Genomic DNA, 25,811 nt, shown 5'->3' with positions numbered 1-25,811 from the left:
TCCTCTTGATGCAGCCCAGGATGCGGTTGGCCTTCTGGGCAGCAAGGGCGCATTGCCTGCTCATGTTAAGCTTCTCATCCACCAGCACTCCCAAGTCCTTCTCCTCAGGGCTGCTCTCAATCCATTCCCCGCCCAGCCTGTATTTGTGCCTGGGATTGCCATGACCCAGGTGCAGGACCTTGCACTTGGCCTGGTTGAACTTCATGAGGTTGGCACGGGCCCACCTCTCCAGCCTGTCAAGGTCCCTCTGGATGGCATCCCTCCCTTCCAGTGTGTCAACGGCACCACACAACTTGGTGTCGTCGGCGAACTTGCTGAGGGTGCACTCTATCCCACTGTCCATGTCGCCGACAAAGATGTTGAACAGGGCCGGGCCCAGCACGGACCCCTGAGGGACGCCACTCGTGACCGGTCTCCACATGGACATCGAGCCGTTGACCACCACTCTCTGAGTGTGGCCATCCAGCCAACTCCTTATCCACCGAGTGGTCTGTCCATCAAACCCATGTCTCTCTAGTTTAGAGAGAAGGATGTTGTGTGGGACAGTGTCAAAAGCTTTGCACAAGTCCAGGTAGATGATGTCAGTTGTTCGTCCCTTGTCTACCAATGCCGTCACCCCGTCATAGAAGGCCACCAAATTGGTCAGGCACGATCTGCCCTTGGTGAAGCCATGTTGGCTGTCACCAACCACCTCCTTGCTCTCCATGTGCCTTAGCATGGTTTCCAGGAGAATCTGCTCCATGACCTTGCCAGGCACAGAGGTGAGGCTGACCGGCCTGTAGTTACCCGGGTCTTCCTTATTCCCCTTTTTAAAAATTGGGGTTATGTTCCCTCTCTTCCAGTCATTGGGGACCTCACCAGACCGCCACGACTTCTCAAATATGATGGCCAGTGGCTTGGCAACTTCATCCGCCAGTTCCCTCAGGACCCGCGGATGGATCTCATCAGGACCCATGGACTTGAGCACCTTCAGGTTTCTCAGATGATCCCGAACCTGCTGTTTGAGTACAATGGGCAGTTCTTCATTCTCGCAGTCCCTGCTTGCACCTTCAAGCTTCCTGGAGATCCAATATCATTGGGTTTTATCACTCTAGTTTATACTGTTATGTCAGTTTTCCTGTTAGTTAACATAAAAGCATGAGTTCAGTGCACTTGTTCTAGGTAACTCAAGAGAAATGCACTTGGGGCCAGCCTGTGCCCCACATCAGAGTGGATTGCCCAGTAACACCACGAGCATAGAGATCGGCCATTCATGGTAGCAGAGTCCTGAGCCTATTTGCTGCCCTGGTCAAAACAGCACTGACAAAAACACCTGCAGCTTACTACTCAGCAAAAAAAAAGGAGGATGCACACCAGTCTCCTTGCTGGCACTAGTGTGACGGTGCCAGTCCAGTTCAAGAGCCAAGTGTGCTGTCATATGTGTTTGCTAGAGAGAGACTGTGACAAAATGGGATTTAAATGGCATCAGTGACTTTAGTATTTGTTCATATATGGATGGATGCATGACTTTTGTTCATTTTCCAAGGCTTTGTGTTCTCATGCTTGGGCTGTGGTGTGACACTGTCTGAGATCTCTCTCCATATAGGATAGGTATGGATATTTATATTAAAAATATATTTAGATCCAATGGAAAAAATCATGACACAGAACATTCACCTTGTGAAGATAACCAGCACTGGGGAGCTGAGCATGCTTCAGTTCAGTAGTCCAGCATCACATTTTAAGTATATAAAATTAGAGGTTTTTGTCATCCCTCTGTAGACAATTCCCGAGTCTCTGCAAAGCAGACTCTTGACCTCCACTTCCCTAACGTGGTGGCTTGAGCTAGCAATTAGGACTCTGACAGAATTTCCTTTATCAGCAGTTATTGCTCAGCCAAAAACTGAACGGGAAAGCAGTGCTTTGGGGACAGAGAACACCTGAGAGATTTTTTTCAAGTACGCTTCACAGATAGTTGATCTCCTCTCACAAGCTACTTGAGCTCCCGCAGCACCACACCCTGCTTTGAAGGCGAGGATGTCAAACAGGTTGGCCTTCCCTCCAGGGAGGAGGTGGATTCAGGGTGCGCTGCCTCCCTTCTCATTGGGTGCTGCCGCTGGTTCCCCAGCTCTCCATGCTCCCTGCCTGGGGGATAAATACATTTCTTAGAGGGTGGGTGGCACCTACGGTGCTGCTCATGGCTTGGCCGTAGAGGGATCTCCTTCTTTCCTCACCTGTCTTGTACTAGAAGAGGTTTTTAGGGACTTCTCGCTCTTCCTCAGTGCTTGAGTGTGATGTTGAGGGAACTCTTTGGACAGAGCTGCTGATTCCAAGTGTCTCCCTCAAACCCTGGCACTGCAGTTACAACATCTACCGTCATCGCTTGGAAGAAAACAACGAGTGCAATCAAGGCACTGCATAGAAGACCATGGGGAAATTCAGAAGTATCCTTCTTTTGTGCCTTGGCTTTCTTCTAGTTCATGTAAGAGGTAAGTAACATTTGAGTTGACTTATTTCTAGGGCAAGATTATTACAAGTGAAAAAAAGACCCAAAACCTAAACCCCAACTCCTGAAAAAAAATGTGCTTTTTTTTTTTTATATAGAAATTCTTGCTGGCATTATTTTTGTTGCTACTGTTTCACGAGAAGCATTCAAGAGTTTTTAGATAAGTACTTCTACAGTTTCTAAAGATATATATCTCTTTTGAATGATCACTCATAATAGCCATACTAGTTGGAGTTTGTTTGCTATAATTTCTCTATATTTTCTCTTTAGTGTTGCTCCCCTAAAATTATTCACAAGCTTGGACTTGCACATAAACTTTTTAAATGGAAGCTGTGAAATGAGAGCTTCGAGGGAAACTTAAACTTTCCAAAAAGATCCCTAGTCAAATAATAACTTCATGTTTTTAGAGCTTTTCTTGTTTACTGATATTTTGAAATATATTAGTTACACTGTAAAAACACATTCTGATTCAGTGTAAAGATGTTCATGCTTTCATATTGGTGCTCATGCTTTCATAATTATAAATTAATAATTTATTAAATTTAGCAATATATTCCTGGTATGTAAAACCCACACACAAGCATACATATTTTTTTTTCATGCAGGATGAATGAAGAATTGAATACATTTTGTATACCTTTTTTGACGAATGAATAGCAGTTGGGAAAATGTAGTCCTTTCATATTGAGTTGTTTTTCTGTATTCTCACATAATTTTCTTTTAGCAAAACATTGTGTAAAACTTTTTTTTATATCAAACCAAAAAAGGATCATCCCCATGTGCATCTGCCATGTAGTGTACTTGTAACATTTTCTTTTTGTGTATTAGTGTTACTCGAAAAACTTGTAGCATGGTGTTTGACTGCAGGAAGAAATCAGTCATTAACCACTAGTCCCAAAATAGCTGCTGCTGCTGCTCATCCTCCCACCACCCTGATTTAAATGGAGTCCCTAGGAGATTTTGCAGCGATGGGCAGTGAAAAAAAAAACTTGCCTTAAATTAGTGCCATAGTTCCACTTTAACAAATGAGGAGCTGTTTGGAGGTCTTCAGCAAGTAAGGTGGCATAGGAACAGCAGACCAGTAGGACTGTGCTGACTTATCCTGTAGTATGTTGTGAACAGCGATGATTCACATGATCTCTCAGCACTGGCATGCAGACTTTCTTGTTCGGGAAGACTCTCTTATGTTGAATATTTCTGTTCAATCAATCTGAGCATGGGCAAGCCGATTTCCATATACTCTGTCACTTTAATTACAAGGGTAGTCAGCCTAACCATTCTTGCTTTACACATGTGCTAATTTAGAGACAGTTCAGGCCCTGCTTTGGAGAAGAAGTCATTGCTGAAAGCCGCTGTGGGCTTTGGGCACAGTCTTATGACTGTGTAAACTATTTAATCCACTTTGAAAAGCAAAATGAATTGTTTTAAGTCTATGGAAACAGCCACTAAATTTTATCATCCATGTATTTACCATGTTTCAGAGGACATTTACAAGAACCACTTCTCAGTTCTAACCAAGACAACATATGAGAAAGGCTTGTCCATGCTGGTGAAAAGCTGGTCTAAGTCCTCATGATCAGAATGCCTATGGCATGAGTCACCTTTTTAGGCTATGCAGCCTTAATTCTTATCTAAGCTGTTACCACCTGTGGTAGATTCTAGAGACTCCTGAGCCACCATGGCCAAGCCAGATCACATTGCTCCCCTTTACCATCTAACATCTCTTTTATGTCCAGCTATCTTCAGTTAGTTGGCTAAACTACCTGTCCATCTCTGTTGAGATGGACACATCTCAACAGAAGTGTGGCATGATGAAGGACCACATTGCATGAGGGAAGTGAGACCCGCTGTAGTTCAGAATCTGGCATGCTCACTGCAGTCTTCCATACTTTTATCTACACTCTTTGGCTTTTGTTATTTCCAAGCTTATGCAGGTTACATGAGGTCTCACATATAAGTTGAGCCGCAACAACTAATTATCCGAGTAGCTTTTAGCCCAACCCAAATGAAACTTCATAGAAGCTTCTTCCACTGAAGTTCATGCTAACATCCCACTGTGGGTGGACTGACGTGCCATAATTTAGTGTTGGCTGTGTCTATATTGTCCACTTAGAGTGTGATAAGACACAGCTTAGATCCTAGTCCCCCAGTAACTGAGACCATACACCTGTTTGAAACATACTGCAGGTCCCATTTGGGCCATACATCTGTGTGTGTACCCGCAGTGGGGAAGCACCTGAAACTCTCACTCAGACCTGACTGCTCAGAAAGGCTCCTCAGGCTTCCAAGATAGAGATCATCTACATATCCATGGTCTTCCAGACCAACTGATAGATCGCATGTTTAATCAGTAACAAAGACAGTGCAAAGGTTGATGATGTTTAAGACACATTAACTACACTGCATCAAATATGGCATGCTACTCAGGTAAAGGGAAGAGCAGTTATTGCTAGCCAGTAAACCATGTACCACTCTCCAGCTAAAGCTTACAAAGATGTTGACTCAAAATTAATTGTATTCTTGGTTAATTAGCTAGGCACTTTATGGGGAGAAAATTACAGACCTGTTTGGATTTGAGACACTGTTTGACTTAGTTTTATGAGTAATGTAGTTTTCACTGGAGTTAAAAGACAGAATGGAAGAGAGGAAAAACACAAACACAATCTGTTTTTCTTATACTGCTCCATCCAGCTCCAGTCCTTGCTATCGCTCTGTGGGAGGACACTGTGTACGTGCCGAAGCACTCACGATATCAGCAGGGCTGTATCAGACAATTAATTCTCTTGTTGCTCGGTGCCAAAACCATTTCATTCCCAACACCAGAGCTGCTCTCATCTGTAGGAATGTCAGTGCTATCATCCAAGGTTGCGATGGCACCTTGATAAAGAGACATATCTGAACTGGTTGAAATGCTAGCAAGAGCAGAGCTGTTGCAACATCAGAGCTTGGGAAGAGCTCACAACTGCTGTGGATACGCAGCTTCTCGGGTTCACTTTTCAAACATTATTGCCATGTTGTAAGCCTGGTAGCAGTGCCCAAACTGCCTGTTTTCAGTATATCTTTTTCCCTCATTGACATCAGCAATTGTCAATCCCTTTCCATCCCATGGAGGGTAATAAAGAAACAAACAAAAAAAAGTCATAATTCTTTCAAGATTAAAAATCCGTTAAAATATGCCTTTCTGTGGCACTTTACCATGTGGTTAGGAAAAGAGAGATTCAGATTGTGTTGATCAGAGTATTTCTTTGTTTCTTCGTTTCAGCGGGGCTGACATCTATGACTGTTATGGGAAAATACTGTCTAAAAGATTTTTTAGATCTGTAGTACAATATCTCCTGAAGGCAAACAGGCCATCCCAGTTGAAAGGAAGGACTTGAACAGGTTATGAAAATATAACAGTCTCACTTCCACGGTATCAGCTTTGCCTGTCATCAGTGCATTTTTAAATCCTGAGGAATTTATTTTAAAAGCTGAATCACAGCAATATTTTTTCAAAGGGCAACAATGCTCCAGATTAAATGAAAACAAAGGCCAGAGTAGGCACTAAGACTAGAGACAAATTAAAGCAAAGTCCTTCCTAAGTCCCAGGTCTTATAACAACAGTGGTGAAAGAACCAGGGGCATACACTCCACACCTGGAACAATCCTGAGTTAACAGCAACAAAGCCTCCCAGATCCCAGACTATATTGTGTCAAAACTGCAACTCTACCTTGCAGGTTACCATCTGCAAGGAGCAGAAATTGAGACATGAACCAGATATTTCTGTTCACAAAGATCATACAGGCTATTTTGTTTCCTAAGAACAATGGTAACAAAAAGAAGGCTGGCTCTTTGTTCAGAAATCCAACCCAGGTTTGCAGAGCATTCTGCATGCCAAGACCTGATTTCTGTTCCCTCTGAAGGCTAAGCCACCAGATCCTCTTCTGAGTCTCCTGCTTTTGAAGTTCAGATACCAGCTGATGCTCCATCAGCCTTTGCCCATGGTCGTTCAGACAGGCTACATGTGCAGAAGCTTCTTCATCTCTGCAAAGGAAGCAAAATTGCAAATGAGATGAGAGGTAGTTCCTGAGACTCTGCAGAGACTTTGTTGCTGAACAGACCCACTTGCTGATGTCCAACAACTCTTTTCAGCATTATTATTTTCTAGAAAACATGTTCTTAGTGTCATGAAATAGAGAAGATGCAGGCCTTGCTTCTTTGCTGTCTTACATCTTAAACATGCAAGAAAAGAACGTGTACAGAACGCCCTGATCATCTAATTTGACTTGACAGTATTACTAATCCACTTGGAAGCAATATAAATAATTATGCTGATGGACTGCTGTGACTTCAGGGGGCACAGGATAAGTTGTACAACAAAATCTCCGAAAAAAATTCAACTTCATGTTAAGTTTCACAGTAACACTACAGAGATCTGTGCTACCCATAATGAAGAGATAAAGGTGTTTTGGATGTATTTTACCAGTGTACTTGGGATGAAGGTGGGAGGAGGAACACTAGAAGACACTCTGTGAGCAACAGGAATAACAAAGCCTGGCATCTCCCTGACCTCCTGCATCATCTTCAGCTCCCTCTGTTGCCTCTAAAGTACCAGCTGGGGAAAGTGTGGATTAGCCAGCTGGTATTTAGGCAGTGAGTGGTCACTCAGAGAGCCCAGCGCAGATGTTGCTTGTGCCACGCTGCAGGGTTTCAGTAGGACACTCACACAGATCTCTTGTTTGAGCCCACCACAGTTCTCAGGTAACATGACCAGCATTAAGTCTGACACTCTCAGACCAAATGGCTGAGAAGGGCTGACAGCTTTGCGAACCACACAGGGACAAAGAGAAAAGCTTTGGCTAAACATCCCACGCTGTAGCCAAAACTCTTCCTTGTGACATGAAGATGAAAACCTGTTTCGGTAAAATGCACAGACATGGTGCTGCTTCATCAGAGATCCCAACTCCTTTGCTCTGCCTGCAATTTTACAGCACACACCAGCTGCTTCTGCGCTCACTCTGAAGCAAAACGCAGAAAACTATATACATTTTAGTTTATGTATGCAGGGTGTATTGTATCATAAAGAACAGCAGCTACCTTTGAACAGCTCTTATTTTTCCACAGCAAAGCAAACACCATCGAACTAGAAGATTTTCTTTCATGTGTGATGAGACTATGCTGCACAGACCTAAATCAATACTGCCACTGCTGCTTTATTAGTGCATCTTATTTGCTAGTAATTATTTAAATGTATTCTTGTGTGAATAAGTCAGAGAGACCTTTTCTTTTCCCTTGAATTCAAACTATAAACGGAAGTGGCCTAGAAAAAAAAGCATGAAGCCAATAATCAGGTCCATATGCTGTGGCCTATAGACTGGAATGTAGATCTTAATTACAGATTTTAAAGTATACTCATTTTTGACCCCAACATCAAGGGGTTATAATGGCAATTGTTGTTTATGGAACGAAAGGGTCATGATGGAAGAAAAACCTACAGTAACCTCATCAGGAAATATGGATCATGAGAGTATTACATCAAAGAAATAGTACCCGTACACTGAGATTTTGTCCAAAGTGTCCGCTCTGGGGCATAAATCTTTATGTTCTCCTACAACTTTTCTTACATGAGTAGTTTCCTTTAAACAAACATAATTGCTTCCTGAATAAAGCTGGACCAGTAAACAGGTATGTTCTGAATCACACACCTGGGAGAATACATCCTATTTTCTCCTTACAGGGGAAATATGTCTCATGATTGTATAATACTCAGGAATTATCTATACAAAGAATAGATATTTACCATTTCAGCTAAAAAGAACATAAAATGGGTCCCACAAGCGATTTTGGTAACATATCATTTGGTTTTTTTTAAATTTTTGTTCTCATTTTTGAGTCACCCATTTCTTCCTCTGTCTCAGTAAGCTTCATAATGTTTTAAGATCATTGTATTCACAAAACAATTCTTATTTAATTACACTGAAGAAATCATTTTTGCTCTTGTTTTTAAATGATGTAAAATCAACTTATTTTCCCTTTCTATCTAGCTCCCATTTCTAAGTTAGTTGCTTCTAATTTATTTATTATACAGGTATCTCATCCCAATCATATGTCTTCTAGGAAAGCACTTAAAGCCCATTCATTTAGTCATATTAATGACAAAAGGATTTATCTCACACACATGTATATTTATGCATTGAAGATATATGTCCACACACATGTATATACACATATACCCACGTTTTCTCATGGATCTTAGCTTCATTTTTATTACTAGACTATGCATATTAAATGCCTGAGAAGTTCATTTTATTTGCCACATAACCTGACTCTCATTTAGTAATAGTCATAGTGTCTTGTTTAAATGTGCATCATTTTAACGGCCACAGGCTGTGTTAATATGGGTCCAGTGCTGGACTGAGCCTATTTATGGAGATCAAAAATTGCAGAGTGATGCCATGGTAGTCTTTTGTCAGAAAACTTCTTTCTACAGTCGTAATGACAAACAGGTAACATCCACCTGGAGAATCCAGCCTTGTTCCTCGCTAATCCTCCTCAAAAACTGAGGGACCTCAGACCCTTGTGATCAATCAGCTCACAGCTAAAGGGTGATGGATCCATTTAACACTGAGGTCACAAATAAAACCATAGGCAAAAGATGCTACTTTGAGCATTTTAGTGGCTGGATATTTGGGTCACATTTTCAGAAAACTAATATAGGCAGAAGTTTGCAAACATTAAATGCACGTGTGCCTGAGGACAGGACTGTGCAGAGGACTGCCTTGGTGGGGTAAGATGACTTCAGCTCTGTGGTGCTTCAGCAGGATGTGTCTTATATTCAAGAGAACTTACTAAAAGCTGGCTCAGTATCTCTGTGGCAAACAGCAACCATAACCGTCTCCATAGTAGAGCAAGTGGACTAACAAGGATTTTATATCACCGACCTTCCACACACTATATTTAAAAGGCTCACAGAAGGTATGGGCATTAGTGAAAGTAAGAGTACTAATTGAAAGAATCGCACCTGCAAAAATAGATGTAACTTTGAAATTTAAGCTACTATATTTTAGTGCTTGGCTTTATGGAGTCTATTCTCCCCGTCTGGCTGCTATAGTGAAGTCTACTTCTAGCTGTTCAAGCCAGGTTTACACTTCAGATTTTTACAGGCACCACTACATGTGTTGGGTGGACATGAGGGAATTGCTTCCCAAATAAGGCTGGCAGTGCCAGCAAAAGTCCTGCTGTTAGTATAGTTCATTGTGTTTGAGCAGCTAGTATAAACACAATTAACACAGGTCCTCTTGTGATACAGACTGTGTATCCATCTGGAAGGCTTGCTTTCTTAGTTTAGCATTTTCTTATTTGTAGATAAGGACTGTTCTGTGGTGTCAGGCAGGAGCTTACAAGCATTTTTCTCAAATTCTCTGTTATGAATTGTGGACCACCCAACAAAAAGCACTATTAAAATAATTGTATTTCTATGTAAAGCCAGGGATACTGCCAGAAGGAAAGCTAGAAGTGGTGCCAAGAAATATTGTACTAGCCAAAAACAATAATAACAGAGATAACTCTGAGATAATACCTCCTTCATAGCTAAATCTCTTCATAACTTTTTCCAGGTAAAAAAAAAACCAAACCCACCAAACCGATGCACAAAAAAACCCCTCAACCAAATAAAAAACCCCAAGGAACAAAGCTCTATTCTCTCCACAGAAATTTCTTTCATTCTCATCTTCATCAGTATATTTCCAGCTGTTACTATTATGGAAACTGGTCAAAAAAAAAGGTAATTTCTATACGAGGAAAATGAATTTCTTTCAGTTTGTTTGTTCTGTGAAGAAGTTTGACTGATTTATTTCCATTGTCTTTTATCTTTAGAGTTCCCTGAAGTGACTGCAGTTGCTATTGAACTAAATATTCTCTGAGTCTGTAATGTGTTTTTGTTTTTATACTCACAATTTTGCAGATGAAATCTGGGCTGTTCAGCTATTTAACCATCTGTTATCCTCCAAAATTAGATTCTTAAAATGTTTAGGTGCAGTCTCAGAAATGATAATGAGCATTTAAAATTCTGCTCCACAAAACCTTACTCCTTGCGGTCATTTGATGTTATTATCGAAGGAAGTCACGATTGAAGTCCAAGCAATCTTTTGGTTTACTGGAATATCATTTACCGTGCTCCACAGATGTCCATGTACAATCTGCCCATCTGTCAAGGTTTATCTTTACACAGCAAAGATATTTCAATGTAGATTCCCGTCTTACTCCCAATCAGTCATTCTGTGTTGGTGTCTGTATATTTTATCACTTGGTTTATCATGAGAAATAATTTTTAAAAAATCAATCTGAAGAATTTCTGCAGAGGATTTTCAGGCTTCTTTTTTTCTCTTCCTGCATGTCAGGACCTGTAACAAAGGAGCTGGTTTGGCCAACAGTTCTTCAGTGTTACAAAATTATTTCTGATGACTCACTCTGATGAGAAATTATTTGAATCCTGCCAGCAGTATCCTGCAGCAACAGGGCTCAGGTCAGACAGCCTCCTTCAGCACTCAGGATGTCAATCAAGCATGAAGATTAATCCAGAGGGCAAAACCAAAGGGCAGTCAAACTTAAGTTGTTTAGTTGGCACTAAATAAATGTTTCAGAAAAATATAATTTGACCATATTAGTTGAGGTAATACTAGGATGTCAGCCTGCAAGTAGGGATCTGCATCTGGATCAACTGGTCCCCTGGCCGGGCAGCAGCATGGCTCACAGGTAGGGGCTCAAGGCCAGTAAGAGCTGGTGATGTCCTTAGGCCTCTGGCAGGAAATATTTTTCTGAGGAAGCCACTTGTCAATGTTATGTATTTATGTATTTTAATGGATTCGTATAGCAAAAATAACCTGTCAGGGTCCTGGAATATTATCCATCTAAGGACCGAGTCCAAAGGTGACTGGACTTAGCTAGGCTGGCTGTGTGGTGAAGGCAGAGGTGGTCAAACGAGGTGACACTCCAAGATCAGTTCAAATGCTACTCTAATAACATGACTGCAAAAGTCTTACGCTGTTATCTGCTTTTCCTTGCCAAACATGGGTTTGTCATAATATTTTATAGGGACATTTTGCTTTAGAAGCCATTCACTATTTTGCATTCCAACCTTGTTATATTTTTCCATCAGACACCAGCTATAATTAAGTTCACAGACTTACATGAAAATCCTCATGGGAACCAAAACGTTTCTACTTTATGCTCCTGCACTGATTTTTATCTGAAGCTCGCATAGTGTTTTACCACTGATAATTAATCTTTCCAGGAGCTCTTTGACACAGGCAAGAGCTATTATTCAGGAGCAGTGACTAATGTGAAGAGTGCCATGAAAATGGACAGCACCTACCAAGAAGGGAGGGCTGAGCTCAACTCAGAGCATTGTTGCTCTGGAGAACCTCCAATGACCTCTCTCCGTTCCTCAGTTTCCCTGCTTGAATAATAATGCCTTTCTTGCTGTGGCGCGTTCAAGACTTACCAAGAAAAACACATCATAGAAGAGTTAGGTATTAAGCCTTTTAGACAGGATAATAAATAGATGCAGATAAAGAGATTTACTTGACAGAGCACAGTAAAACATTTCTGCTTACGGAAGGCATGACATGTCAGGACTTTTTAGGGGTTTTTGCAGGCTGATCTCGTATTTGGTGTGCAGACTACCAATTAGTGAAAACTAATTTATACATACTCTGCAAAGAGGTGATTCATGAAGGCTGTGTATTAAAAGGGAAGTGGCATATTCTACAGAGTAGAAAGTAAAACTCACATGAATGTTTGTTCAGTTCAAAGTCATATGCTTTGGTTTAATACATTTTAAACTTTTTCCAGTTTTGTTTACCTGCTAACTTCAAAGGTCAGTATGCTAGTTGCCCTGCTGTGACATTTAATGACATAATTGTCACCTAAAACAGAACAGGACAAGTTCTTTTCTCCCCTTCCACATTTTTTACAGTACAGTGGAAACTAAATTAGGTAAACACATATTTATACCTTTTACTGCTGGCACATGTTACAGGAAGAACTAAAAAAAAAGTTGATTAATCTTACAAGTGATCACAAGGCAGACTTTCAAGTAAAGCTGCTCTCTGAGGCTGAGCTAGTAAAACATTAATGAAGATATTAATAAGTCTCACCTAATGATTCTGGCTTGCAAGTACTGAGCTGAATGCTACTTTCAGCCGTCTCCTGGCAATAGCCCTTGTGCCCTGTAACAGGCAACCTGTGTTCTTCAAAGGCGTGTTTGCACCGCAGTTGGATATGGATAATACGAGACAGCAGCTTCTTCTTGCACTATGTGAATGAGTAGCCTCTTAGAATTAAATGAGCCTGTCTCATATGGTCATTCAGGACTGCATGGCACAGGAACAACATCTGACAGCTTGCTCCTGTTTGCATGGATTTTTCTTTTGCCTTTTACTGGTGTTCTGGCTTTGTCCAGAGCCCTCCGACATGGAGGTCATGGAAATCTGCCCACTGAAATAGTCTTTTTCCTTCTGTCACCTTCCTTCTAGGTCAACGTGACTTTGATTTAGCTGATGCACTTGATCACCCAGGTAGGTAAATCTCCTGTCCTTTTTCTACCATGGCATTTAGACTCAATAATAAATCTTAAGTCCTTTTCCTTGAGGACTGGAATATAAAGTGGCTAGTACTTCAGTTAAAGATATATGGAATTGAGAAATGCTAGATTTCAATGTTTCTGTCATAAAATTAATTTTTGTTTTTTTAAAACAAACAAAAAATGACTTTGAAAACATATCCCTTCATATTTAGCTTCTGTCAGGGTATGTAAAGATTTACTGAATGCAGCACTCTAGATTTGCAGATAACTTCTTTTGATAAGTTGAAAAAGTTTAAGCTGTTGTTTATTGGTATGTCATGGTGTCCCATAGATGACATAATCACCAGGAAGCCTATAGTGATCAGAAGACCGACAAGGCCAGTGCTGAGTAAGTAATGAAGACAACAAATGGGTCATAACTGATTTCAGATATGTAGAAAATGTCTCTCATGAGATTCTTGATCATATTTGCTAAGGTACTGTAGCTGAGATAATTTATGTGATTACTAGCTGTTTTCTGTGAGGGTTTTTTGGACAACTGCCAATTACATGTCTTTACTACTTCCAGTAAGGCTTTAGAACATGACTGACCACTGATATATAATAATATTACCTAGTATTGATTGCTACAAAGACCTGTGTCGAAAGGAAAAAAGGCTCTAAACAGTGGAGAGAACCAGAAGGTTTTAGCTGTAGTCCTGAAGATGACAAATGATGATTTCCAATGAACACTTGTTATTCTCGAAAAACCCAGACCCCAAACAACAAAAAAAAGCACACGTGCATTTATGATGAAACATGTTATGATAACACAGAGATTTTTTAGCTAACCTCCACTGAAAGAAATTTCTGGTTATCAAACAAAATGCTTGAATTGGGTAATGCTGGATAAAATTCGCCCACACAACAACTTTCAGTCTTTTTCTGGATAAACATTGCAATAACTCTTTAGGTACATGGAAGTAGCTACATTTTCCGCACAATTCTCTGGCTTCCTCTTTGAACAAACAAGGCAGTATTTTGCAAATGTGGTGGCTACTAAATCCTGTAATGGTTGCATTCTTCCTTCCCATTTCATTTTGCAAAGAAAATCTGTGTTTGGCCCAGATCAGAAATGCCCGTTGTAAAGTACTGCCAAACCACTACCCTCTACTTAGCTAGCTGTCCTGACTTCCTTTAAAAAATATAGTTTTAAAAAACATTGTTAAAAATCTATTACTGGATTTGTAAACATGTGCAGAAAGATGATACAAAAGTATGTCCTAGCATCTGCCTGATGCTTCATCTTAACCACAAGGTTTTCTCTGTGTCTCATTCAGCCAGTATTATTGAGAAATGATGCTGGCTGAGATGATGATTTTGGTTGAGCTGGAGCCAATAACTGTACAGGTCATGTCCTCTGGGCATCACTTCCCACATAGAAGCCTCTGCCTGAGTAGAAACTCTCCCGTAGGCACCTCCCATCTGGTGTAACAAAGTTCAACACAAAACGTAATGGAAGGAGAAGGTGATGTTTATTTACAAAATCTCTAACTAAGTTAATTTTACCCCCTCATATTCATCCTGCAATTGATTTAACTCAGCCACACTCTCAAACCCACATACTCAATGAGCATCAAGATGTGTGTGCTCAGGTGGTCTGGTGAGCGTCATGTGAAACGTGGGACAGGGTAAGTCAGCTACTGAGTCCTTATCATGTCTCTGTGGTTATTCTCGATCAGAAATGACAAGCGAGTTTATGTATAGAACTTTTATGCCCTTTAGGAGTCATCAGCTATCATGAAGAGGTCCTTTGCCTCATGATTGTACTTAGTTCAGCATGTCTGAACCCTAGGCCAGGTTGCTGCCTACTGTCTGGTTTTGCTTGTTTGGGGTACACAGATGATGTTTACAGTCTATTTTCTGTGTGGGCGAACAGGAAAAGTAATGGAATAGGTGATATGCTGTGACCTTTGGCTTTAGAGTGCCCTTCTGCTTTTCCGCTGCTGGCAAGTCATCTGCGCTGTCGTCTTATCTGAGCACAGGCCTGCTGGTTTTGACAGAAACAACACATTTCTCAATTTTACTGCTGGGAATGATGACCTTTATTGTCTGTTCTTTTAACTCTTTGCTTGTTGTTTCTTCTGGTCCATACAGACACACACATTTCCATTTGTATTTCATTATACCAACCTTAACATTCCTGTAACAAATCTCTGCACGAACGCTCCAGAGTGGAACTCTGCCTTTTACCTGAATTCTTCATCTCAGTTATAAACATAATCCAGTTTGCAATTTATTGCTTCTAACAATGTTAGCATTTGACATGTTCTGAGCAACCTGATCTAGTTGGAGATGTCCCTGCTCCTTGCAGGGGGGTTGGACTAGGTGACCTTTAAAGGTCCCTTCCAACCGAAACTATTCTATGAGTTTATGAGTCTATGCAAAGGTATTTTTGAAATGCAGCTCTCTGCTGGCCAGGTGTCCACCTGGCTTGACATGAACAAACCAAGTCATGTAGTACGAATTTGATTATTTTCCTTCCAGGTTTCCTGGTGACATCAGAGCAATTCTGAGTTGTTACACAAACGAGAATAGATACTGTGCAAAAGCAGCTTCCCACTCCCTCTGGATCTAAAGAACACACAAAGGCAAACTTCTGCACAGTGATGCATTTGGAAGGATTTTCCTGGGTTTGGGGAATTCTGACACAAATATAATGAGAAAAAAAATTAATTGAATGTTTAACTATTTTTCTGTGGCAATAAGCATTGGCATCAAAATTTATGTAGATTTTGCTGTTCCTTCTGGTCCATTCCAACACTCCACATTAATAAGGAGGAAGAAAGGGATCCTCGGTGTTATGACATCTATCTAACATATTTCTGCCTATTACTCAGTGACCTTTCAGAGCTCACTCTCATTCCATACACATTCTAAAATATCACCCACACACTCATATGCACACCTGCATGCTAGAAATGGAGTTCCTCTTGTTTATGCATCTGCAGCTCATTGACAAATTGTTCACAGGAAGGAAAATTCCATCCCAGGTACAGTGTGACACATGTACAGCGCTGGGGGAAGGGCAATAGCCTGTTGATTCACTGCATAACATGCACATGCAGATATTTAAGTATATTAAAAAACCTTCATAGCTCAGCCAAAGAAAAACAGGCTGTCACCCAACCTCAAAGAGGCTTGAAGCAAAAATTTTTATGTCACCATGACCCTTACATAAATTAGTCAATTGAATGACCTCTCCCTAAGCAGGCTTATTACTACCCAGTATTTGTTCTTGAAATGGGTATTCATTTTTTGCAGTTCAGTGAATTACACTTGAGCCAAACATGCATATACCAATTTTAACCACAGATATAAATGTTAATTTAAAAGTTTATTTTAAAAATAGATACAGTTTAATATCTTAACATAGCATGTTTTATTTATGTACTTGCAAATACATTGAAGAGGTATTGATCTTAATTCCATTATGAGATTTATTCTGATCTTTTTTAAAGCAGGAATAAATCTTTAATATTTTGAGTAGAAACTACTGTATCATTTGTCAATTATTGTGTGGGCAAATACTAAATTCTGTAAGTGTTTTCAAAAAAAGTGTAATAACTTATTTGAATTTGTGGGACTGACCTGAAAAAGTTGCTTGTGAAACATTCAGTTGTACATTTTCTATTAAAACTAACATCTCACTTCCCTCAAGGATTTTATGTAACTTACTTCTCTACATCTTCATCCTTTTCTTTTTTAGACAATGATCTGCATTTAGGAGATGCTTTTGATGGGGGTGAGTACTCTGTTCTTTTCCCAAATATAATGGTTGCGTTTTTTCATAGTCTTTTTCTGAAGTCTGCCTAACGTGTGGAAAGAGATTTCAAGACTGTAGGAGGAACCGTAGTAATAGGAGTCATTACAACTCACGTACATGGAGCCTTTTTGCCAGAGGCCATCATGCAGAGCAGGGACAGCAAAACGGGTTGTGTCTGGTTGCCAGCTACGGAAGCTTGCAGGCTGGCCTACCTACGTGAACTAAGTCAGCTACGGTTTACATTACCATTTCAGGCTACCATGGTCATGACTGGGAAAAGGATGTACCGCCCATTTCAGCCATGATTGTTCAGGGTGGTGGCCTCTGGCAGAAGGCTGAAGACAACAGGCGATGGCAGTAGTTTCTTCAACTACATCAAATGAGTCTGCCCAAGATTAGGAAGCAGAGGTGACAGGAAGCTCACCACACTGTGTTGAGCTGTGTAGACATATGAAATCCTTGACTTCGGGAATTTTTGCACCACATTTTGTTTAGTGTGTTTACAAGTATACCAAGGATGTGAAGTACTCTAGAAAGGTTCTTATACACTGAAATTATCTACAATGCAAGCAGTGTTGAATCAAAGCCTAAAATTCCATTTGAATCAAGGCTACACAAAAGAAAAATTACTTCTCAGCCCATTGCACAGAACCTCTGAATTATGACCCCAGTTGCAGTGGTCTGGCTTACTTATGTTTCAGTCTTTGAGAATCATAACTTCTATATTACTTTTTCCCATTTTCAGGTCTTTTTGCATTTCTGGGTTCCCCTGTGGCATTTTATGCCTGTGTTTGAATTACATTGTTATATTGCACTTTATAAAGCTGAATCTAATTTTGTTTCTAATTCCCATGTTTATACTGTCACTTCTTCCTGCCGGTACTAATTGTTCCATTCCTGCAAGTTTTTAATGCGTACTTTTATGTCTGGATGAGTTTAGTACGTTGATTAAATTATTAACGAATAGCTTAAGTATCTTCACTAAAACTCATCTTTTCATTCAGAGCATGGTAAATGATGTCTCCGTCAGTTTTTATTTCTTTGCTCCATTTTCAGTTCAGGTTCTCAATTAACATTCATACATGGTATACTGGGATTAACTATATGCACCTCATTATCTACAGTTCTGAACACATTATTTCTTCACTAGCTGTGCCATAGACTATATCTTATTATGCTTAGAGAAGACTGAATGAGTGCAGCGTCATAATAGAGATCGGTCGTTTTCTGCTTCTGTGCCATAGTGAGTCTTAGTTCATTACACACAGTTCTGGAACAGAGCAAGTCTCTTCTTCTATTGAATAGAATTAATTGGGCAAAGTCTGATTCAGCAAAGCTTTAAAATTCTGCCTAAAATCCATGGACTGCAGTAAGCTAAACTCACACGAAGTTAAGCATATATCTAAATAACTTGCTGAATCAGAACCTAAATGTTACTCACAAACATAAGCATTATAGTTGGCAGCTAGGCAAGAAGAAAACATGATAAAAGGACATCTGGCATGTACTGAAGGTGAAAGAAAGATTTAAGGAGAGGAAGGGAAATTGGTATTTATTTCTGTGACCTAACTTTGATTTATTCAGAGCTAAATTCACTGTCTGGCTATGAGAACAGCTGAATAAATGGCTGAACTGGTTGGAGAAAGGAGAGCAAGAGGGAGACCTACTCTACATATGCAGAGCAACAGCCCTAAGTGTTAACTTCAGCAGGTTTTGACTTGAGTCAGCTCTTGCTACTCTGGCAAGTGTACATGCAGTTTGGAAACTGCTATTAGTTCTCAGATCTTCCACTCTATCCAATGCACCTCTTCCTAATATTTTGGCAAAAAAATAAGGCCAAGTACCAGCACAAAGTCCTAAACAACAAAGCTGAAGTCTGAGTTCATTTTGCACTATTCAAGAGTAGAAAATTCATCATGCATTAGATGAATTCAGCATCTGTTAGATGAAACTAATCTCCTGATTTTAGTAATACCTGCTGATGGCACAGAGATTACCTGGTGCCTCCTGCCCAGGCCAGAACACCAGCTTCTTTATCGGCTCTGCATAACTGCAGCACTGATACTTACAGTAACACACTGTGCTTCCCAGCTCTCAGCATTAAACGATGTTCGCACTTGCCAGAAATACATGAAATATTTTCCTTCAAGATTTTTGTGAATTCTTCTCTCATTTTCACTTTGAAAGTGTTCTTTTTTTTTTCACTTTCTAAGTAATTCTAGTAGCTAGCTATTTATTGATACAGAGCTCAAGACTTTTTAAGTAGTCCTTTTCCTAATTCACTGGAAGACAAATTAGAAACAGATATAAAATCTCAGGTTATCATAATCTTTATTTACAGCTCTCAGGTTTGCCTGTCCAACCATCTAACAATATTAATTATCAACAGGTGACATCCCAAGAAAGCCTTTATACCCACCTCTTCCACCACGACCAGGAAGCCATATTAATTCTGGTAAGAATATTTTCTCCTGAGAAGATGTAGCACTATGAACTGTTCAGAGCAGATATTTTGAATAGTTTGCTCTCTTATTTCATTATTAATAGTTTTTCTCATCCCTTCCCTCCATCTCCCTTTTGTAGTCATTTTTCCTGACCCAGTGTTTGGAAAGATTTTCTGAATTTTAATGTTGGTACCATAAAGGTTTTCTATCTGCCCAAAATGTGGGATGTTGACTCCTAAGTGGCATGAAACTAACAGTCCCTTGTTTCCCTTTTCATTTTGAGTACGTATACACTGAACCATGTTAAGGTTCAAATTTGACATCTAGCCACAGGGCATGGATAAGCCTATGCTCAAATCCATACTGAGATGTGCATCTGAGATGGCCCTGGGGCGTACAACAAGTGGAACTGGGGAGATAGATGTAAGCCTATATTGCTGCTGAGTGTGGTCCCAGACACCCACTTGCATAAAGTGGAAGCGGCACATCTATCCCGCATACCACCATGTATCCCGTATTTACTTCTGGTATGATTGTAGTGGTGAGCCGTGGACAGGTTCTTCTGGAGTCTTTCCTGGAAAGGATCCACTGACTTCCTGCTCCAGGAACTGCTGGGATTTGAGATGTCCAAATTATGCAAGGATTTGTACTACTGAGAGCTCAAGCCTACAAATCCCACAGGTGCCAATACAGATGCAGAACGGCTAGACACCAACAGTTTTAGCACTCTAGCTTCCAGGGGAACTTGAATAGGTGACCATTCAGTGCAACATACTTGACCTATCTGCCATAAACGCCGGATTTCAAGGGTCACTCACTCCTCCCTAGTACATTACAAAAAGACTGGACAAGGGAGCTGAAGGGCTTACCATTGATCAGATACATTTCCAACAGGAATCCTAATCTTTATCTTGCAGGAGGTTTTGATGACTCAGATCTCCTTGACGGGAAGCCTTTACCACCACACGTAGCAGGTAGTATTTGCCAATTCTCCTTGCAGCTTCTCCCTAATACATGTAACTCGGAGCTGGCTGGTTTTGCTTTAGCAGTAATCTCTTTGTCACTGAAGGTATAGGACAAGACTCTGCTATTTTTGTTTAGATTAGTTATCCTTCTCCACAAACTATGGCTTTGAGCCTGAAGCTCAAACTTGAAACATATTCCTAAATATTTTGCCGTGTACTGGCATATGCCAGAACCTTGTGGAATTAATCACTTTGAATTCAGCTAGGATGGTCCCAAAGCAAGTGGCTTCTGCTGAGAACTGGAAGTAGATGCACTGGGCCTATGATCTTGACTTAAATTATTGATAAATCATTTGATTGTCTGGAAGTAGACAATAGCAAGAATATACTGGCCTCTGACTCCCTGTGAAATCAGCTTGGTGTAGACTGCTAAGTATTATCCTTTTTTTAGAAGATAATATTCTTCTCCAAAAACCAAGTGTCAGGAAGATGGATGGTTATTCCTCTGGCCAGCACAGCTATCGGTCAGGACTGGAAGGGGAGCTCCTCTCTCACAGTCATGCTGAGCTGCCTCGTTTCACCTTCTGTACAAAATCACACTTTGCTGAGTAAAGACTTTCTTCTCAAAACAAGATGAAAGACATTTCTTGATCAAACTTCACCCTCTGTTCCAGGTGAAGAGGAGCATCATTTCAATCATGGAGGAAACACGGGTATAGTAAATAATTTATTCTAGAATTAGTTTCTGATCACCATAAAATAGTAAGAAAATCTTAGCCTTATAAAAGTAGTACCTACACTAAAGTAGACTTTAAGACACTATTTTCACACCAGCTGTAATGTAACATAATTTCTAGTCTTCTGCTTAATTCTATTTAACGAATTTCCAATGTTTCACCAAACTCTTGCCATAGTTTGTCGAAAGCACACCTTAGTAGAGAATATGCTTAAGTCAAACCATTTCAGTGCCTCTGAAAAAAACCTTTCTCTTTTTCCACAGATTCGGGATTAATAGCTGGAGTTACATCTCCTGTAATTACCGCTTTTGTAATATTAGTTGTTGGATCGATAGCAGCCTACTCTGCTTACAAGAACAAGAAGCTTTGTTTCAAACCACAGGGTAAGACCAAGCCAGTTTCCCACTTTCTGAGCTGATTTGATGCTAAATTAGATGAGAATTTTAGAAACAATTTAAGTGGGGGCAGAGATAGGTCAAGGGATGAGGGCATTTGAAAATTTTGTCCTAAACAACTTCACTGGTCTGTAAGAGATATTGGTAATTAATATTCTCCATCAAGGACAACTATAGGAAGCCATAACATATCCAGAAGATGGATGTATGTCACTTTATGAAGGGGATTATGTGACACGAGGTCTCTGCCACCACAGAGGTGACTGACTCTTGTGGCCCTGCGTGTGGAAACCAGTCTGCACGGCCCAGATGAACCTCACCTGGGGCATCCCCATGTACCCTCTGACCGGGGCCCCCATTTTTGCTCTGGTCTGGATGGGTCTCTTGCCCCAGCCTGTGCCACATCCCTGCACACTTGCCCTGGCCATGAGCCTGGATGGCTGTCTGGATTTCCTGGCTTTGCCTTGGATGGGCTGCTTGCTTTATCTTCATCTGACAATGGCTGGCCCATCCATGGGGCCTGTTTGCCATCACTGTCCCTCTATGTGTGTTCACTGTTGGGTAGGCGACGGCCTGGGCTCCTCTGCAGCTGCCCTTGGCTCCCAGCTCTTGGGAACAGCCCAGCCTTGGCCCTTAGCTGCCACAGAAGTCAATTTAAACCTCTGATTATTGTTATTTTTTTCTATAATGGTACTCACAACTAAGAAAACGTGAGCAAAACTCAGGAGCTGTGTAGAAAAGCTTCACAGGCATTTCTGAGAGATATGGGATCCCCTGGTGCTTCAGAAAGCCTCAGCCCAGCAGAGAAGGTTTGGGCAGGGTTACAGAGAAGAGATCCAGCCAGGATGCCCTGGAGGAAGCCAGTCAGGCCCATGAAGGCTCTTCGTGCCCTCAGAGTCTGACAGTCACTTGTTTTCCTCTGTTTCTATGGCTGGAGTGTAACTAAAGCACCAGGTCCATGATCCTGCGGCCTTCTGGAAAAAGGGAGCGAGAAAAAAGGGGAAGGCTGTCTGTATGTCTCTGGGGATACGAGGTTCCCACCTGCTGCCTCAAAAGGACCGAGAAAAGCCCAGAAAAGCTGGCAAAGGACATCCATGATGGAAATGCTGAATGTTCAATCTTCCTTTTTCAGGTGGGGCTACAGTGTAAACCATTGAAAGAAGAGTTGCTCGCTGATGACAGGCTCCATTGGTTGGTGACATTCAGCCCACAGATCCGACAGTTTTTTTCCTGCTTTATTATTCAGACAAAAGAAAATCTTCCTGTAATGAATGTCTTGTTGAGACATTGCAATCCTGCTTTCTTTTACCTGAGGTCACTCTTGCACCTTGAGCTTTATGTCGTAAAGATTTGATTAAAATATCTGGGGATGGTATTGAACTATCCAACCTGCATTCATAATGGTGGGATACACATTTTGATTTGTAAGTTATTTTAAACAACAAAGAAAACAAGTTTAATAAAAGCTAAAAATGGAAAGATTTTAGTTTGGGGGCATTTGAGTCACTGAACAATCTTTTTTTTCCTGTTCACAAAATTAGCCAAAATACTTAATCCTTCTGATAGAATAGAAATAAGGAAATTGCTGTTTCCATTCATACATACTGGGTTTCTTTAGCATATTTCGGTATTGCCTATAATGTTTAAGGAAAACTTGAAGTTGTATAGAGGATTCAAAATTTGAATGCTTTTACTTTGTATTTATGTCTGAATTCTAGCAAAGTGAACTGAGATATAGATGGAAAATTCATTATTAATTTTAAAATATAGCATTAAAGGAATATGTACATTGACAAACCACTGTTTAAAAAAAAACAAATAAAAATGAGAGGAACACATGCTGATTTTATTTATTTATTTATTTATTTATTACTGAAATGGTGTTTCCAGGAACTGGAATTTGATGTAAATTTTGTTTCTCTTCTGAAAACTTATGTCCTGCTCTAGGAGCTTTTAAAGGCATTAATCTGGCAGGCCATTTTTTTAGGAAGCATATTATTCATAATTTCTGTAAAGGCAAAATAAGTACAAAGTTTTCAGAATAATTTAGAATGAGTCTGACACTTTGTTGTATAAAATCTACATTACACCAACTTCTAAACTTCATGTGTATGCAGAGGTATGGTTGATACAGTTTTGCTAGCAAGGCAGTTTCATCTTTTCCCCTTATTCCTAATCGATCTTGCTGTGCTAACAAAGGTCCTCATGTAGACAAGTCTTTCAACAAAACCTAACACTTTTCCAGTCTTTCTGCCTTCATTCAGCTAACTGAATCAAAATACTAGCAAATGAGTGAAATGCAGATGAAAGCTGGCAAAACTAGTAGTTTACTGACATAATTCTGCAACTCAGCCATTTTAGCTAAATCACAGAATCATAAAATAGTTTGGGTTGGAAGGGAACTTCAAAGGTCATCTAGTCCAACCCCCCCTGCAAGGAACAGGGACATCTCCAACTAGATCAGGTTGCTCAGAGCCTCATCCAGCCTGGCCTTGAATGTTTCCAGGGGATCACAGGTGGTTGATGGGGCATCAACCACCTCTCTGGGCAACCTGTTTCAACACTCTCATCGTAAAAAAAAAATTTGTAATGTCTAATCTGAATCTACCTCCCTCTATTTTAAAACCATTACCCCTCATCCTATCACAACAGGCCCTACTGAAGAGTTTCTCCCTTTCTTTCCTGTAGGCCCCCTTTAGGTACTGGAAGGCCACTATAAGGTCTCCCCGGAGCCTCCTCTTCTCCAGGCTGAACAGCCCCAACTCTCTCAGCCTGCCCTCACAGGAGAGGTGCTCCAGCCCTCTTATCATCTTTGTGGCCCTCCTCTGGACCCTCTCCAACTGGTCCATGTCCTTCTTATGTTGGGGACTCCAGAGCTGGAGCCCCCAACAATCTTTAAAGCATAGAGGAAATCTGTGTGGTTTTATCTTCATCTTATATGTGAAGCATGCTTTTTCCTACTGAAATTCCATGTAGATGTAGGCAAACATGATTTTGTGTTTATTAAATTGTTGGAGAAAGACATAATCTGAGAAAGTATTCTTTTCATAAAATAAAACACTATTCTGTCTACATTATATTCAAAATTGGTATATATAATTTCCTACAGAGATTGCTGTAATCTTTATTTTGATCCTGAAAGTAAGAAATTATAAAGTGCATCAGCTTAAATATGGAAACATCTTGACAACACACAAATGAACAAACACCATTGTGGCTATGACTTTTAACTTACGAATTATAACATATTTTTAACATGGTTTTCAAGGATACTCGGTATTTCTTTAAAAATACTAATTTTCCATGTTAATAGGTGAAACAGATTCCTACTTATTTTGCTAAGTTGACATAAAGTTTTGATTAATGTAATGTTAAAATGTTTTGCAGTTATCACTTCAGTTGTTTGTTTAACAAGGAAAATACATACTTTGTTTTTTTCTCTTGAACAATTTTAATAAACACATACTGTGTGTTATCTAAGATTATCTGAGTTGTATTTGTTTTGTTTGTTACCTTCCAGCATGCCGGCTGATACCTTTTATATACAAATTCATCTGTGTCCTGCTAGGGATGAGAAAGAAATGATTCAAATTAAAGGCATTAAGGAAAAAAAGAAAAAAAAAAACAGCTTAAGAATCTTTGGGTTTTTTTTTCCAGGAGCAGTATCCAGAGAAGAATCTATATGCATTATTAAGATTTTTTTTTTATTTTGACATATTGTAAAAATCTATTTAAATCTGTTCATAGTATTTTCATAATAATTTCTTGCTCAGTTGAAACTATTTGCTTTAGTATTATTAGCCAAAACCTAGATTTTGTTATGAAGTATTTAAGGAAAAACCATGAACTTAAATTGGTAAACCCTGCCCAGTCCCCCTCAACCCCAAATGTTGAACCTTCGGAAGCTCTTTGGTCTAATGACATCAACATATAACCCACACACCAGTGTGTGGGCACACTTTTCAGTGTTAATTTCCCTTTTAATTAGTATAATTGTTCAGATAATTGGAGGTTTATGTAGGGAAGCTCTAACGTATTTAAATCTGAGGGAGGTGGAAGGAATACAAACTGGCTGTTAGACCATCAGAACTTTGGCTTGTATTATTGGCTGTGACATCTCAAATCTATTCTATACTGTAAAAAAGTTGCTGGCACACAAATGAAACAGAAAATCATCCAGATATAGACATCGCTTTTATTTACTTTTGTTACTTTTGTTGATTATAAAGTCCCACAACTGAAATAGATCTGCCAGTAAAATTACCTACAACAGTGATCTTGCTACTCATAAGCATATTGTTTAGTTGACCCATCTATATAAGCAGATGATGAATGCATTTCCTGAGAATTTTGTTTTGGTGGGGTAAGTAAAACTTGATTTCCTATGCATTTATGTCCTTCCTTCCTTAAACATG

At 40.0% G+C, this 25,811-nt stretch overlaps 1 protein-coding gene across 1 annotated transcript; it reads left to right on the top strand.

Annotated features, from left to right (window-relative positions):
- The first annotated feature begins 9,442 nt into the window (after positions 1-9,442).
- XG (Xg glycoprotein (Xg blood group)) lies at positions 9,443-22,545 on the top strand. The gene is made up of 9 exons (XM_086754197.1): positions 9,443-9,458; positions 13,001-13,042; positions 13,382-13,438; positions 16,799-16,834; positions 19,245-19,310; positions 20,217-20,273; positions 20,939-20,977; positions 21,265-21,384; positions 22,529-22,545. The coding sequence occupies exons 1-9, from the start codon at positions 9,443-9,445 to the stop codon at positions 22,543-22,545; spliced, it is 450 nt and encodes a 149-aa protein (XP_086610323.1).
- The last annotated feature ends 3,266 nt before the right edge of the window (positions 22,546-25,811 follow it).

This window comes from Chlamydotis macqueenii, chromosome 1 (genome assembly GCF_036417535.1).
Source record: "Chlamydotis macqueenii isolate bChlMac1 chromosome 1, bChlMac1.mat, whole genome shotgun sequence".
NCBI classification, from domain to species: Eukaryota; Metazoa; Chordata; class Aves; order Otidiformes; family Otididae; genus Chlamydotis; species Chlamydotis macqueenii.
The sequence above is the reverse complement of the archived record's forward strand: the minus strand, read 5'-3'. Positions and strand labels throughout refer to the sequence as shown.